The sequence below is a fragment of the Schistosoma mansoni genome, chromosome 2 (assembly GCF_000237925.1).
Source record: "Schistosoma mansoni strain Puerto Rico chromosome 2, complete genome".
Classification (NCBI taxonomy): domain Eukaryota; kingdom Metazoa; phylum Platyhelminthes; class Trematoda; order Strigeidida; family Schistosomatidae; genus Schistosoma; species Schistosoma mansoni.
In genome coordinates, this window is record NC_031496.1 from 20,416,007 (window position 1) to 20,434,280 (window position 18,274).

General features: G+C 36.0%; 1 protein-coding gene across 1 annotated transcript in view; it reads right to left on the minus strand.

Annotated features, from left to right (window-relative positions):
• Smp_147240 (putative wd40 protein) overlaps nt 1-18,274 on the minus strand; it is a gene marked incomplete at its 3' end in the record, with an annotated part of 92,536 nt that overhangs the window by 26,068 nt on the left and 48,194 nt on the right. Inside the window, exons 11-14 of the mRNA XM_018796033.1 lie at nt 17,780-17,806; nt 11,571-11,868; nt 2,245-2,336; nt 1,120-1,322 (exon numbers count right to left, since the gene is read on the minus strand). Coding sequence (XP_018650286.1) covers nt 1,120-1,322; nt 2,245-2,336; nt 11,571-11,868; nt 17,780-17,806 — 620 coding nt within the window. The remainder of the gene's footprint in view (nt 1-1,119; nt 1,323-2,244; nt 2,337-11,570; nt 11,869-17,779; nt 17,807-18,274) is intronic.

Below are 18,274 nucleotides of genomic sequence, written 5' to 3' on the forward strand. Positions count from 1 at the left end.
TAAGTACAGTTAACTTCCAGGACCTAATAATGGACTGTTATTCTATATATATTCTTATTGTTTAACTATTGAGTAATTAGATTGTGTATATCTATATTCATCTTAATACAAGCTTCATTTTGACCTCTGGATTAATATTATACGAATTACTGTTCCTAAATTATACTCAGTTTATTGATTACTGTTTCCCACGTCCACAGCCACATTCGGCTTGATCTTGTACAAATATTATTTTCTATTTTATGGTGTAATGCGGTCTGTCTGTCTGGTATATAAACCCAGTATGCTTGAAATAAATGATTCGCATAGCAGAAGCTGTAATTGGTGTTCTGGACTCAATTGAAAGGCTAAGCGAATAAGGGACTAATAAGAACGCCAGACTGCTCATACCAGTTGAACGTCATTGATTTGTCACATTGTTAAGATTGGAAAAGTCGTATTTCGATTAGTGGATAATTCACCTGATAAAAGCCGGACACAAAATCATAACAATAAATATATATTCTTGATAATACTACTTTCATAATCAACTATGTGATATATTTTACCATTTCACATTAATTGTAACTATATTGTAATCACAAGACATTAAATATTCAGTTAAAATTATGTTATTCACTAAAAAGATCCATTTAGTTGTTCCTTTTTTACCGTACACTTAGTGTATATTAATTAAAATTTCGTAACACATACAGAATGGATGAAGTGAAGAACACAGTTCGAATTTTTTTCCACCTGTACATTGAATTTATTGATTGAGAAGCAATATAAATCTATATAATACAACAAAGATATAACTCAATGTAGATTAGATAAATAGGCACTTGGAAAGTAAATTACATCATTTTACTATTATTTCATAAAATATGAAATATCCCATTTTCAGTTACTCAGAAGAAATAAACGGGTTTTTTTCTACTGCATAGAATACTAAAGCTATAGCCCTATCTACTTCAAATCTTTTTCTAAATTCAATTATAAGTTTATAATCGAATTCACTATACAATAGAAATGTATTATCAACAGTTAGAAAAAAACACACTCAAATTGGCTGTATTTAGACATTACAATGTAGTTACATTTTACCGCCAGAATGCATGAATATATATGTATACTTACTTCAAGTATTCTAAATAATAATGATTTATCCATACCACAAGAGATTAAACGAATTTCACCATCATCTGTTTCAATAATTTTTGCAGAAAATATAGCACCTGAGTGATCAGATATTGTTTGTACACGAGAATATTCTTTATTCGGATCAAATATATGAATCATACGATCACGTGATGCAGAGCATAACAATAAAAGTTGAGGTACTAAAAAAAAGAAAGGACGATTGGGAGAGAAAAAAAACTACACAGTAATATCAAAGCATGTACACAATAGGAAAGGAAAGAATTAACAATGGAATGGTCTAAAACAGGTAATTCATTCACTATTGATTTTATCATATACAGTAGGTCAACAGTAATGAAAGGCTAAGTTTAGCTGAAAGTAATTATTTATTACTGGTTTTTCAAATACTATGTAACTGCAGAAGTCCATCTACAGAACAAATAAGTCACTTTACTATTGAAAAGTGAAATATTGTTTATTTTTGTGAACTAGTGTTACATTTGAAGAGATTACGATATCACCTAAACTGGCGAATGGAACAAGAGTCAGCAAGACAAAAGACAAGATAAATTATTCCACTGAGTCCCAGAAACCCTCCCCAAGGGAACATATATTCCATAAGCAGTCGGAAGCACAAACTAAGAAGCAAACGACCCATGTGTATATTTAGTACAAAAATGTCCTAGGAAAACACCCGAAATAGCATACAAAAAGAGGAAACGAACCAATGACACGTGAGGTCTTTTCAAATGGCAAATACAAACTGAAGGTAAAAGTGGTTTTTGGCGCGAAAATGAGGAACTCAAATTTCCAAGATAAAATTTAAAACACGGGACGTTTACGTGGTGGTTTCTGAAGATCTAGCATCCTTAACAACTAGTCATACTGATGATAGATAACCTTAATTAATAATAAAGTATCACTATGAAAAATAATAGGATGAATGCGTGGTAGCTAAATAACTAACTGATAAATAAGTATGCACAAAACTTTCAAATCTTATTGAGAATCAAATTGAATATTAAGGGAAAACAAAATGGAACAACATGTTCAAGAGAATAGTATTATTTTGGTAAATACAAAACAATTTAGAAAAGAAAATAACTCAAAATGATAACTTACCTGAATATGATTGAAAGAAATTCAACGATAGAATTTCATTGTCATGAGCAGGTATTTGATAACATAATTTCAATGTCTCCAAAGAGTAAACTCTAAAAAAACATTATACATATATATATATATATAAAACTTTATGAATCGATTAATAGGTTAATTAATAGTAATAGTAACAGTATTTATTTTAAGTTTGGAAACCTCTTTAATTCAAGTATCATATGACTTATTTATACAGTAAAATTAATAACGGTTAATAAATAGAAGATATATATGTAAGTACTACAATTATATGTTCATTCAGGCATAACTTTATTAATTATGTACATAGGTTTGTGTAGAAAGACGGTCAGTCATAATCAATATGGAGCCTGGAATATATATTGGTTGACCGTAGGTTGGCGCATTCCAACGAATTTAGATGAATGAGTATCAAGATAACCGAAGTAATAATGTATTACGAGTGATAATGAGAATGACTTGAAAACACAGAATAAAAAGGTATGTTTGAAGAAACACCTGAATTAAAAATCGACAGGAGAATAACAAGTGAATGTATCTGACTCATTGTGAATGATTCTAAATCGCCAACCACTGATCTCAGTTATCGCGCAGACCTCAACCTACTATTCTGTATTTACGAATATTGCTCAATTACTTCACAGACTCATCTCATGTCTTGTTTTGGCGGACCCTAGATTTTTTCAAACTCACTTCTACAACAGCGAGAATCCCCCATCAAAGTATGAGGTTTTAGGTGCACGTGAAGAAGACTGTTTGACCTAGACCTTAAAATCAGAAAAAGTTGACAGATCACTCAAAAATCTAGAAGACGGAGAGAAAATTTTAAATTATTTATAGTTTCCATAACTAACAGGTAAGTAGCCTTATTCAGAAAACCAAAGTTTAAAAACTTTTCGAATTAAACGTGAACACGTTAAATGTAGATTAAAAAGCAAAGATTTAACTGTGTAAATACTGGTTATAATAACCACTCTTTCAAATCAAATTTTTCGGAATTGAATTTCATAAAAGATTATACGAATTACAAAGTATTGTATGACTTTAGGAGAATGAAATCCAGTTCGGTAAGTTAAAGATTCAAATACATTTCTTACATGCCTTGAGCATGATAAGTAGGGGACTTAGGGCTATTCGAGGTTTTGTAGTTGTTGGATGAAATTGTAAGACAGATAACTTGTAACTTAGAAAAAAAACTGCGAAAAAACAAATCAGCCTTCAGGAATTGAAGAAGATATGGTAACTAAATATTCACCTTTAATAAAATTCCGTGACATAGATACACCAATGTACATCTAATCCAGACTCATCCTTCTATAAGAGGAAAAATCAATTAAAAAAGATCAAATACTATGCTTTAATATGTCGAACAGGAGTAGAGACAGCCAAGGCGCAGAGCGAATACATAGTAGTAAATAAGAAATCGAAGAGGAGCATCAGAGACGACAAGCATAAAAAATTCGGAGATCTAGCAAGGGCAGTGGAAAAAGCTACGAGAGAAGGAAATATGACACAACGTAGAAGCTTGCGGAAAAATATTGTGAACCAGAGTGACCACTCAAAGATAAATACGGCCAGTAGATCACTGAGATTCAAGAACAGAGGAATAGGTACGTAGAGCACTTCGCAGAACTCTTGAATAGACCATCCACACTGAACCCACCGGACATCGAAGCAGCACACACTGACCTTCTAATAGCTACTACTCCACCAATGATCGAAGGAATCAGCATTGCCGTCAGACAAATCAAGAGTGAAAAAGTAGAAGGTTGACTGGATTATAATGATCTCTACATCTCAGAGAAAACATGGAATACAATGAACAGCTTTGATGCAACTAGACGATATGAATTTCGCAAAAGACTTAGCTCTTCTATCCCATTTACACCAACAAATGTAAACTGAGACAGCCAGTGAAGCAGCAGTTTCTAAAGAATTAGGCCTCAACATACACAAAGGAAAAACCAAGATGCTCAAATGCAACACGGAGAACACCAACTCAATAACGCTTGATGGCGAAACTCTGGAAGAAATGGAAAATTTACGTATCTGGGTAACATCATCGATGAACAATGAGGATCTAATGCAGATGTAAATGGTAAGGATTGGCAAAGCTACGACAGCATTCCTACAGTCGATAAACATATGGAACTAAAAACAACTTTCTGCCAACCAACATCAAAGTGAGAATCTTCAATACGAACGTCAACACAATTCTATTGTACGGAGCTGAAACTTGAAGAACTATTACGACCATCATCATAAAGGTACAAGTATTTGTAAACAACTATCTACACAACATACTCAATATCTATTGGTCGGATACCATCAGAAACATCCTACTGTGAGAGAGAACAAACAAGTTTCCAGATGAAGAAGAAATTAGAAAAAGACGTTGGAAGTGGATAGGAAATACACTGTATCACAAGATAAGCGTTAACATGGAATGCTCAAGAGAAAGACCAAAGAACGCACTACGTCGGAAATTGGAAGCGTACATGAAAAGGATGAATAGCAACTGGAAAGAGTTTTCCAGGACAGAGTTGGACGGAGAATACTGATGGGAGACCTACGTTCATTCACGAGGGATAACAAGTGTAAGCAAAAAGGTATGTATGTAAGTAACTATGTTTTAATCAAAAGCCTTTTTCAAATCACAGCTTTAAAACCCAAGTAGCTGAATAAAGTAATATTTCACATATTAGATGATAATCACAGGAGTTAAATTACGTTATTATGCATCAAACAGTTTCACAAAAGAACCGACATTCTACGCATACATTTAAAACGTTACTTCAAAGTCCTCTTTTATGTCCAAAGTAAGGTGGACCCCAACAACGTAAAGAAATATATTTATACAAGTTATATCATGTAGTGTGTGACTGTTTCGATAAGGCTTGAGTCACTTGTGCCTGAATCTCATTTGGACAAGTGTAGATTGTGGCTAAGTGATTATCATGAGTAACAACAAAGATTAACTGAGACCACTGATGGTACCTAAAATAAGAGGTTAAAGTTATTATCGGTGCAACATTTATTTTCTATCACTGGTCCTGTCTTTGTGAAGAATATAAAATATCTATTACAGAACAAGATACATATTTGGGAAGCCCTGAAACGAATCTTTAGCTAATGCTAGAGCAAGAGTTCCAAATTCATATAATAAGATTGATTGTTGAGTCCAGAGAATATTGACAATACCATTAATTGAATGAAATTATTTTGTATTAACTTGCATTACTAAATTTTTATTTCAGTAATTAAAATATATAACATGAAAGTATACTGAAGTGAGAAAAAGTAGATCCTAACAAACAGTTAAGTTTAAAACTGACCCAAGCACTTATAAATGTATTAAAGTTGTAAATTTTCTTCGAAAACATTTGATTTATGGTGAGTATTGATATTTTAGACCTATTCTATAAATAATAATAACTAAATGACAGTCCGTCCTATAGCTTACGTTAATAGAATTCATGTGTTTCTTACTTAATTTCAGTTAACGGATATTACTTAACCGATTATCTAAAATTATCTAAGAGATTCAAATAATTTATTAATACAATGGGCTGATATTTTATGCCTAGGACAATGATTTTGGAAACAATAAGAAATTTTCAAATATTTATTATTAGTTTTATTAATTCCTAATGAAACACATTTCGAGATGTTGTGATTACATTAGCTTCATCGAACGTCCATATCGAACAAAACGACAGTGATTTTTAAATTTCTTTTATATTCTATTAATTTTACTGATGCTGATAGTTTGTAAAATCGAGCAGATAAAGAGTATTCTGAAACAGAGAGTTGCTCATACAAATATCCAATGATGGATGCCAATTAGTTGAATATATTCGCGATGTTCACCAGAAAATTATACTTATAACAACTAGACAGAGAGAGAAACCATGAAAAACATACCACAGGCGGTCAGTCACAACCCCCTTCCAAAATACCCTGGTATAAATGAGTGTGGGGAAAGTACACTCTACCCCTCAAAAATGTTCTCTCACATGGCCATGAGTATACAAAACTGCCAGGGAAGTCCTGCTCACTGCCTTCTCACAACAGAGGTTTTGTTGAAGAAATTGAGTGGATTTTCGGCGCTTTAACTGAGTTGGTGGGTATGGAGGATCCACCTAGGGGAGTTGAAGAACCCTGATTCGAAATCAGTGGTGCGCATAGGTTACATGATGCTGAGGAAGCAAATGGCATATAAGCCAATTGTTGGTTAACTGCTACCATGAGACTGCATCTCCTAACATCCCTCTATTGCCTTGTGGATTAGACCTGTATGTCGAGGGCTCGAGCACTGGCCTCCTAAAAAACCACATTCTTGGTTTAAGCTCCCGGGAAGTATTACAGCCCTCACACAAATCGAATGATAAAGTATGGCGTATATATATGTGGCGCCTCCTTGTACCAATTGCTCATGTTTTTAAATAAATAAAGCAATCACAATCCGAATAGTTCAATGGTAACACCTACGAATGGGAAGCTCAACATACTGGGTTAAAGTCTCGTAAGAAACCTTGTGCCCACAAATGCCCTGGTACGGACGAGAGTGGGGAGAGTCCACTCTCCCTCTCGAAATGCTCTCACATGGCCAGCGAATATATAGCCTCTGACAGGGAAGTCCTACTCACTGCCTTCTCGTGGCACCAGTGTTGTTTACGAAAGTGAGAGGACGAAAAGTGAATGCCCGGCGCTTTAACCGGGTTGGTGGACACGGAGGGTCCACCTAGGGGAGTTGGAAAACCCTGATTCCAAACCAATGGTGCACATGGGCTCCAGTATCCTGATGGAACGAATGGCGAATGAACCTATTGTTGGTCACCGGCTACCATGGGACTGCATCTCCTCACGATGCTCCACTGCCTTGTGGATCAGACCTTTAGGTCAAAGGTTCGGAGTGTGGCCCCCTAAGAAAACCACCTGCTTCGGTTTGGGCACCCGGGCACTATCACAGCCCACACACAAATAAATGAAATGATGAATTCTATTGACGATACTATTCTCGCTCATATTAGAAGCAAGACAATTTACACTATTATTATTATTACCATTATTATTATTATTATTATTATTTACTATGTCGCTTTTTCACTCCCTTTATTCCCAAATTGTGTATCCTTCCTTTCCAACTTATGCAGTAGCCCACCCATGGTGGAAACTCTGTCCTATCTAAACGATCTCCAGTCACTGTCTGGTTGAAAGTGAATGCTTCCACCGATTATGAATACTGAAGCAGTCTTTCTGAAACCACGTACGCCGTTCAAGCTGGCTTCCTTCAACGTTCGCACACTAATGCAGATCGGACAACAGATAGGGCTGGCTATGTCTTTGGAAGGTCTTAATGTTGACGTTTGTTGTCTATCCGAGACCCGTATTCAAGACTCTAGTGAAGTACTACAAATCCGCTCTCCATCTGTCGCCTTGAAAAGCTTGTTCCACGTGCGCTTATCCGGGGACCCTGTGGCATCTTCGTCTGGTCTTGCTGGCGTTAGTGTCGCACTAAGCGCTAGGGCTGAGGCAGCACTAATCGATTGGATCCCCATTAACAGTCGGTTATGTGCTGTTAGATTAGAAAGTTCCATCAAAGTGAGAAGAAATCGGCGTGAGAAACGGTGTCTTTTCGTCATCTCCACCTATGCACCGACAGATTGCAGCCCGGATGCAATCAAGGATGAGTTTTACCATCAGTTAACAGTTCTTCTCCAGAAAGCGCGTTCGACAGATATTGTAGTACTAGCCGGAGACTTGAATGCACAGGTCGGGCGTCTAGGCACAGAAGAGAGTCGTCTAGGTGGCCGATGGGGACTTGTTGGTCGCAGGACAGATAACGGGGACCGTTTGCTGCAACTGTGCACAGACCACAACCTGTTTCTGGCCAGCACTAACTTCCGGCACAGTCATCGCCGGTGTGCCACCTGGCGTCCTCCCTCTGCATCTCAAGCCTGGACTCAGATTGATCACATCGCGATCAGCTACCGCTGGCGTGGTTGTGTACAGGACTGCCGCTCCTTTTGGAGTACCTATCTGGAGTCTGATCATGCCCTGGTCTGCGCCAATCTCACCTTACTTTTCAGTGGCCGAAGGATTAACCGCCATCAACGGATCGATGTTAGTAAACTGGCTGCAACTTCTGTTGCAAGTAAGTATCGAGCGGAGCTAGCTTCTAGGCTAGCTACCATCCCACCGAAAAGTATAGATGAGCATTGGTTGCATCTTCACGACGCCATGAAAATGGCGAGTAAAGCCGCTTGCGGCTTCGCGAAACGTCCCGCTTACAAGCACTGGGTTTCTTCTGGCTCCTTACAACTGATGGAAGCCCGTCGGTCTACTCCAGGTGACCGTGAGTTTGACCACAAACGAAGGCTGTTACGTAATGAAATCGGGCAAAGCTTGCGTAAGGACCGAGAAGCCTGGTGGTCGAAGCGTGCTAATGAGATGGAAGCAGCAGCTGCATCTGGTAACTGCCGGAAGCTCTTCCAACTCATCCGAGCCACTGGCAGCAAGAAGTCTGGTGTGAGTGAAACAATCTACGAGGATGATGGGATGCTAATCACTAACATCTCAACGTCTTGGACGATGGGCGGAATTTTTCGAAGGGCAGTTCAACTGGCCTGCTGCTCCGGCAACATCAACCAGTTTGTCCTGCCCCCCATGGCGGGTGACGACTGATCCACTAAACGAGGCGGAAGTCTGCAAGGAACTCCAACTCTTCAAGCGCTACAAATCACCTGGCCCAGATGACTTACCTCCGGCTCTTTTTAAAGATGGTGGTGACTTTCTGGCTATGGAACTGACGGTGTTGTTTGCAAAGGTTTGGGAGCAAGAAAGTGTTCCAACATCATGGAATGAGTCGATAGTCGTCCCTATCTTTAAAAAGGGTTCACGTTGTTCCTGTAATAACTATCGGGGGATAAGTCTACTTCCGATTGCGTCAAAACTATTGGCTTCTATCATTCTTCGTAGGCTGTTTAAAACCCGAGAACGATTGACTCGCGAGGAGCAGGCTGGTTTTCGTTCTGGTCGAGGATGCATTGATCACATCTTCACCCTCCGCCAAATGTTAGAACACCGTCATACTTATCGCAGGCCAACAATCGTAGTGTTTCTTGATATCAGGGCTGCCTTCGATTCGTTGGACAGGACTGTTCTCTGGGATTGTCTATTGAAGAAGGGTGTGCCTGAGAAGTTCATGAACATCTTAAAGGCCCTGTATACGAACACCTCAGGCAGAGTGAGGGCATACAACCACTTTTCTCCCTTGTTCCATTCGAGCAGTGGGGTTAGGCAGGGTTGCCCAATCTCACCATTCCTCTTCAACTTTGCCATCAACGACATCCTAGAAACAGCTCTGATGGATGTAAGTAATGGCGGTGTGGATATGTTGCCTGGAGAACGACTTCTCGACCTCGAGTATGCGGATGATATTGTCTTACTGTGCGATAATGCCCAAGGCATGCAATCCGCACTTAATCAGTTGGCAATCAGTGTCCGCAGGTATGGCATGTGCTTTGCACCCTCCAAGTGCAAGGTACTCCTACAAGACTGGCAGGATTCTCATCCTGTACTCACCCTGGATGGTGAGCAGATTGAAGTAGTTGAGAAGTTCGTGTATCTAGGTAGCTACATAAGTGCTGGTGGTGGCGTGAGTGATGAGATTGATGCACGTATAATGAAAGCCAGAGCGGCTTATGCCAATCTGGGCCATCTTTGGCGCCTTCGTGACCGACTCCGGTGGCTTGGACATGTTTTACGGATGTCGTCCCAGAGACTTCCACGTCGTGCATTATTTGCCGACTCTGGGACTGGTTGGAAAAAGCGGAGAGGAGGTCGGTGTATGACATGATGTCGTGGCATGAAAGAAAGCTGCAAAGGGCTAGTTTCTGTTGGTCCTTCACGACTCCCTTGCTGGGGTCCGAGAGATGGTACAACACAGTGGCTAGAGACGTTATCAGATATGGCTCAGAATAGAAGCCAGTGGCGATCCTGCTGCAACCTTCTTTTACTTTCTACATAAAGAGTGGTTCTAACTTTCTTAACTGAAAGAGTCTTCTGGTTGTACATTTCAGTCCGCCTTATCTTTTCATCCCTTCTCTTCCTACTTTCATTATTTTGTGTGGCGCATATGTATCTGGTGCCCTTTTGTACCAATATATATGTGTTTAAATAAATAAATAAATAAGAAACCTTGTCGATAAGTGTCAGCTAGCAAGAAACCTAGGTCAACGGCTCTCTGCCAACCACCTCCGACCATCTAACATTATGTAAGTATGTCAACGTACAACTATCGACAATCTTTTCAGTTATATACGAACAAAAGGAACAGGCATAATAAGAACAAAATAGACCCAATACATATATAAGGGATTGCTTGTCTCACATAAAATTTTTAGATTTTTTTTCCTTTTTCAAAATGATGGATTAGTACGAAAAGAATATTCTAAAAAAACATTTTTGTAAAGTCTACACAAATTACAGTAAAATGTTTAAGAGGTGGATGACTATAAACTAGTTTTCATCTGTTTAACAAAAGAATTATACGTATACAAACAGACGCTTAAACATATATTAGTAGCAAGTAAAGAAGAATAAGAGTAACAAACGAGAAAAAATAAACGAAAACAGTGAAATCCAAAGTCAATTAATCTTTTTTTATATACTACCAGCAACTAAACCCGGTGAAGCTTTAGTTATTTCGAATAAAATATCCGGCAACTCGTACATTTCTGCATCGGTAAAACTATACTGACAATTCTCAACGACTTATTAGACATTCGGAAAAGTGTCTAGTTATATAACAATTTATCATTGTAAAAATAAAATTACACTGATTAAATAGTTTTGACATGATAAATGATCCTTTACATGTTGAATTATTTACCATAGTACACAAGAAAGCAATCGAACTTCATGTGAAAATTCCAAAGCCACAAACCTAAATCTGATTGAATCCTCAACAACACTATTAATTCACAAGCACAGTATCTGAGTATCGGTGTGAAAATCAACACTGGCACGAAGATACACTCGCTCGACGAGTCACAAATAGAACGAAAAGTGCGTCCTGTATCTTACAGCTAACCACTATCTAACACTCCTTTCAATACTTGTGACGTAACGAAAATATCAAGGCGATCCGCACAGAACGCACATACTTCAAAAGCGACTGACACTTGAAGTTCATTAGATCAACGGTAGGATTAAAATAACTAATATAAATTATGAAACACTCCTAGAAAATTAATCACAATAACCAAATAGAAAAGCTAAAAATATCACCATTATATCACACGTACCGTAGACTCCCATCACGATCACCAGCTGCTAAATGACGACCATCAGGACTAATACAAATGGTACGAACACCAGTTGATCCGATAGTGGTAGTAGCAGTAGTACTGCTACTACTATTAGTAGTAGTAGTATTACAAGAACCAACAGTATTAGATGAAGACGTTAAACTAGAAATCAACTGAAAATGTTCACTGATTGATGGACGTGATGGTGATGCAGGTGATTGAAGTGCAGAATCAATCTGTCCCAGATCATTTGTACCAGGTACAAAACCTGGTCCACCTAACAGGCCTATCCCACCTAAGAAAGAAAAGCAATAAGAGATTTTCTTTTCACTGTCTTTATCAAGTGAATTTATTTCAAATATATGAATTGTTAAATAGTAACTAATTGAGCAATGTTTCAACTAGCAAGTTTCAAGTTTAAACTTATCTTGGCCTACTTTAGTTTGAATGCAGTTAGATATTGTGTTATTAGTTTACATACAAACACTGTGCCAAAAAGTTGAGTAAATAAACGGGACCATGGTAACTACCACTCAGAGACAATCATGAAGTAAAGAAATTGACATACTTCAAAATTATCTTTTTTTTAAAGATAGTCAATATAGAAATATTTAATCACGAATATTATTTGCGAAAAAAGTTTTCAGAAATAACTAACTTCTAATTATACATTTATGATAGACTGGTTTTGTTTGCAAGAACATTGAAAACATTAGGAAATTAAACAGCTGTATCTACCCTTAGGTCATGACTCTTTACATAAGTGTGTAACTGAAAATATTAACTTAGTGCAATATTGTATGTTTGTGTGTAGTTATGTACATGCTCAAATGTTTTTATTACAAAGATAATTCAGGTATTTTTGATTCAGTGAACTATGCTATTATGCAAACGTTTTGACTATTGTTAAAAATTCTCTTACTATCACCCAGCTATTCCTATTTCTTAGTATTCTTGGACACCAATTCACTCGATAAGTCCGCAAATCAGAACACAACTGAACGGGAACGTAATCATATTCCAAATAACAAAGTTGGATGGAAGTGGGAATTGCAATAAGAAAAACGTTAGTATATTTATAATTTTCACATACGATTCTGGAGTCTTCTCCAAGTATCCACTAGCACTGATTGGTTGGAAAATAGTCAGTCAGTCAGTCAGCAACAACGTAGGAAAATAGCCAATAAGTGTACCCCAACACAATTCTGTATGAAAAATACCTTAATGTCATCTATGCCCCACTATCAACTATCTGTGATCAATCATTGGGATATTAACATAAAGCTGCGGAGTCCAGTGTAATGATTGCTAGGTCCCAGCCCACCACTTTGAAAAATACTACTAAGCACAAGATCTATGTCATTCACAACTTCAACGCAGGCTAATCGATCTCAGAAAATGGTAAACCTGAGAAGACCAAACTCAAACTGGAACAATACTTTATTTAATTTCTAGAATCTCCAATGTAATACTTTTTTCGTATAAGTAGTCATAGAACAAAATATGAAAAATCAAAAGTACACAGACCTTCACAAAAGCTATCGAAGAGAGGACATGCAAATAAATTCAATGAGTAGAATATAGACTTTATAATTATAATATATACACATACATATTTATATACTTTCAACCCGAAATATTCATTAGTATGATAACACTACATTCCACATGTTATAAGGTGAAAGATTGTGTTAAACCATGCTATGAAAAGAGGAATCCAAAGTAACGAAAAAGCGAAGGTAGAATCACACTTTAAAGTTAATAATGATTATGAGAAATAAAGAATGTTTAATTTAGGTAAGTAGTATGCGAGAATCATCGATGATTTCAGTCAATTAATGACTGCTATGTAACGAATGGAAAGCAAAGAATTATGAACAAACTCCTCGTCATATTTTACGACTTTTTGAAAAAAAAACTACTTTAGATTTAATACAACACTAGATTCACAGCTAATGTAACTTCAAGGACTATCATACAATTTGACTATTGATTGCAATTGGTGGCATAAAAATTCAACAACGTTGACAATAAAGCAACGAGTGTAATGATTTACGGGAAATGACTACAGTTTGAATATTTTCGAAAACTGTTTGATTTATAATAGGGAGCCTAATTAAAACATCCTAAATTTCAATTCTGTAAGGAGCTGACAGTAATAGTTGATGACTAGTTGTCTTTAGATTTTTCAAGAAAAACACTTTCTCACATCAACCACAGAACGAATCTTAATGTGTTAAAGATGGCGATTATAACAAATTTACTGCATCAAACGGACTTTTGAAATATAAAACGAAACTGTTGGTGAGCAGTAAATCAAAGTTAGTTTAAATACAGTTGTTTATAATCTAAATTGAGAAAGACAAAACAAATGATAAATCCAAATTCATAATATGTATATTCTCTTCTTCCACATCATCTGTCTCCTTGAACAAAGTGAAAATTACGGTTGTAAGTTTCAAAGAAAATTATTCTTAGTTAAGAATGTTTACTTATCTAATATAAATTATCAGTAATTCATAAAATCAATATTCTTGTTGGCTTTTAAAGAGATAAATGTATTCTGATGCGAAGATTTTTAGGAACACTTGTGTGGCGTAGGTCTTTTATAAGATAAACGTCAATGCTGTGATAAAAGTAAAGTTTTTTTAAAGTATAAACGTCAAGATTTCATATTAAAGTCTTTCAGATGACTCAAAGAGATTGTAGGATAATAAAAATCGGTGACAGTCAAATATGCGTATCATAATAGTCAAAAACAACTGTTTCTCATGATCACCTAGCAAAGAATTAGGAAAAATTAGTGAGTATTTCATTGTAGATCTGCTATATGAGATTGAACACAAGAACTTTAAATCATCTAACAGAACCATAGGTACAAATAAATTGTTTTTTTTAATCAGTGAATTTCAATGAGTTGAACGATTCACACTACAATAAAGTATTTTAGTTTTTGGCCAGTTAAGTCTCATTTTTCTATCTTTCCCTCTCGCTCACATGTAATTATTCATACTTTATAGTTGTTCGCATAACAGAATACATTTTAGCTACAGAGAGTTTGTATCATTTTAACTGTAAAACAAGATAGATAAGGTTAGTGACAAACACCCATGAATCAGTACCCAAATGCACACACATGAATATAAATAAATTGATGATTCATATAATTTTTTAAGGAGAAACCGAACACTACTGTTAACCCCAAATTCAAAACGTGGAGATTTATGGGAATGGCCAACCATAAATCTGATAAAAGTATGGATATGTGCAAATGTTTAAATGTTAGTTGAAATGTACACAAACAAACAAACACTGATACTTGATGACAATGAGAATGAAACACAGAGATGGTACAGTAATAATGGTGAAGGATTTGTTTTCAAAACTGAGATAACTAAAAGGAAGTTAATTACAACCAAAACAGACCACATAAAGATGGAATTTAAGGAAAACTTTATGCTTGCTCAAGCAAGACTCCTTTCGATACTTTTACATTGAATGATATTAGACTTGGTAATAAAATTGACTGTAGTTCGATAGCTTTATTGATAAAGTTTCGTCAGTCCCAGTTTAGTTACGCATCATAATTAATAGAGATTAATGGAAAACAGGTGGATAAGAAGACAAATGGAATGTGAAAAAAATCAGCTAGAATAAGTAAGTTATATAGTATGGTAGCAACTTAAATTGAAGATAAACTTGACTACGAAAGGAAAACTTGTGAAGTAAAGAAATAAGAGAAAAATCAACTTACTTTAATGTGAACTTCACTCAGGCTGTGTTAATAAGATTGTTGATTCGAGGGTTATCTCCGCATTATAACTGAACTAAGAAAATAGCCTACGGGAATTAATTGGTACTAGGCATGACCGCTTTGGTACTGTTAAATTATCTGGAATATTTGTTAGGGAATGGTTCAGTTTCGCAACTGCATACATTATAAAAAACTTAACGTTTGTGTTATGTGTATATTGATGCTATCGATTAATGACTTACACAAATGTTAAGAAGACCCACCATTACAAAAGGACGGTTCATGCTATCCTGATCATTTACATATTCATAAATCTATTGGTTTGGATGTAGTTATGAGTAAGAGCTGTGTATTGAGCAATTTACCTGAAGGTTTCGATGAAACTGATCGCGTAATGAATTAGAACAAAAGTCAAGATAACTGTGTGACGTGCTACAAAATGCAGAAAGCTTCAAAGTCGTGACAGATGTGAATAACAAAAGTCTATACCATTCAGAAATTAATCTCGCGGTTAACTATGGTGTCGAAATATACATACTACACTTTGATTGTATCAGAAGTGATTATAAGTGTGATCTAGTCAAACTAAATGGAAGTGTGGCTAAAATCTTTTTGTGCCATTTATTGTTGAAATATAAAACCAATTTAGGTTAAATTGAAGAACATCACTGAGTTAACTATATTCCAAGCTAGATGCATTTCACGACCAAACTTTCTATGGAATTCGACATATCGTCCGACTAGCTGAATATAGCTGTGGTATCAAACAACTGGATCTTTTGTAAATACTATGAGTAGTGATTGGACTTTAAGATATACAAACTCATATTGGATTCTGCTTTACGGATGAAATTCAAAGTCTATTTCATAAAGTATATGAGGATGATGATAATCAATCTGACAATGTCAACACTTAGATCGATGAGAACGTATTGTCAAATTGAGTACACTCATCCAATCTATCTTGACAGGGAAGGACAAGCGAAAAAAAATAATTTGAGGGTTAAAGTAGTATTGAGTTGATGACTGTGGTGAAACAAGTATATTTATTCATTGTTTGGTATGGAAAGGAACTTCACATCACTTTATGCATAAATTTGTATAAAATTTTAAATATTATGGACTACTTTATACAGTGGTTAGTAACTCAGTTGATTTTACTGGTAATGTTGATGTTAAGATTACCCAATGAATATTGTACGTAGAGATGCATTGTAGTAGTACGCTAGGATGATAAAGCGTTACACAACTTTCCTACTTGGTAATCATACTCTTTAAGTTGGTGATGGGGTACAACGACACGGGTTTGAAAATTTAGTTCGTGAGATTGGGAGAGACTGTTGAATCAGATTTGTTGAATATGGGAAACACGATTTCTTTGCATTTGAATATCTTTTGACACCCTAGCATCAAGGGACTATACATGCATACTATGGTAAGTCCTACACCCTCCAATGATATCGGCAAGTTAGCTAGGGGGCATAACTGAAAGTGACCAGGGTGTTTTCGTGGACGCCCGTGTAGAATCTTTTTGCAAGTATGTGTGTCTCCTCCTGTCAGATAATCCCACCATGTGTGTGGTCAAAGAGACCGTTTTTTTATTTCACATTGCACATAACGTTATTCCTCTAAGTCTTTGTATTAATGTGTACTATGGTCATCTTTTGGTTCAACTTGAAATCACTTTTATTTTGTCCTAGATTTTTAAACCTTGATCGTTTCTTTGATTCTATTTCACATTTTTTTGCTGAATGCACCAGTTTTTTTTGCTTTACTTGATCCTATATTCTGACGATTGATATATTGGGCGATCAAATTCTTGATTGATTTAATCTATCCACAAAACGCTTATAATTGATATTAACAAACACTTTGTCGTATGATTTAAATATAAAGGACTGTGGATCACATCGTTTTGATACCCTAAGATTAATAAGACGAAATAAAAGTGCTCAGTGATCTTTGATTATTAACGGTTATTAAGTTGATGATATCCATCAGAGATAATAACTAAATTGAGGTTTCGATGTCAGTGTGAAAAAAGGGTGATATTCAAATGGAAGTATCTATACAGATATTCATCTGATGAATCGCAAGAAAATAGGAAGTCACAAGTTTCCCTACGAGTAAGTACCTCAACCTAAAAATGATATCAAATGAATACAAAAACAAAGGTAGTCAATGTCTCATTAACTTGACATTCCAATCAATGCATATGTGCAAATGACCATGGTGATGAGTTAGCCAGATATATATATCAGACATGCTTTGGAAAAAAAGCGATGAAAATATAAATTAGCTCAATATCATGCAAAATGAAATGAGATTGCAAAAGTAAAACAAATCGATGTACATAGGGATACATTTTTACACATACAAACATACACACAGAAGTATGTATACGTAAATAAAATTTCACACATATATATGCATAAATATTTATTTGATTTACCTTCTAATTTAGACAAGGTAATTTCAACTGGAGGATTATAAAAAATGGAACAGGTGTATGGGTGGATGAGTGAGTGATTAAGTAGAGAGAAAGGAAGGGAGAAAAAACACAAACAAAAGGGAAAATAGTCAAGATTATCTGTCTCTGGGACGAAACTAGCAATAGACGAGCAAGTTGTCGTAACAAAAGATTCAATTCATTCACTTTACATCTTAAACAAAATTACGTCAAACAGGCTTACAAGACTAGAGATACACCTTACCTACTGAAACTACATATTACCTTGAGCAGTCGAAGCAAGTGTTCCTAATATTCATCAGGACCGACTACACGCTAGTGTCCTTAATAAAAAACCATATGTAATGGGACCTGGGAATTTCATTGCCATTAGTGTAAGTAACTTTGAGACAATTACAAAGCCAAGTGTGACAATACCGTAAGACCAGTAAGCAGGTATCTAACCGTTTATATAGTTCAAAATTCAACTAAATACTG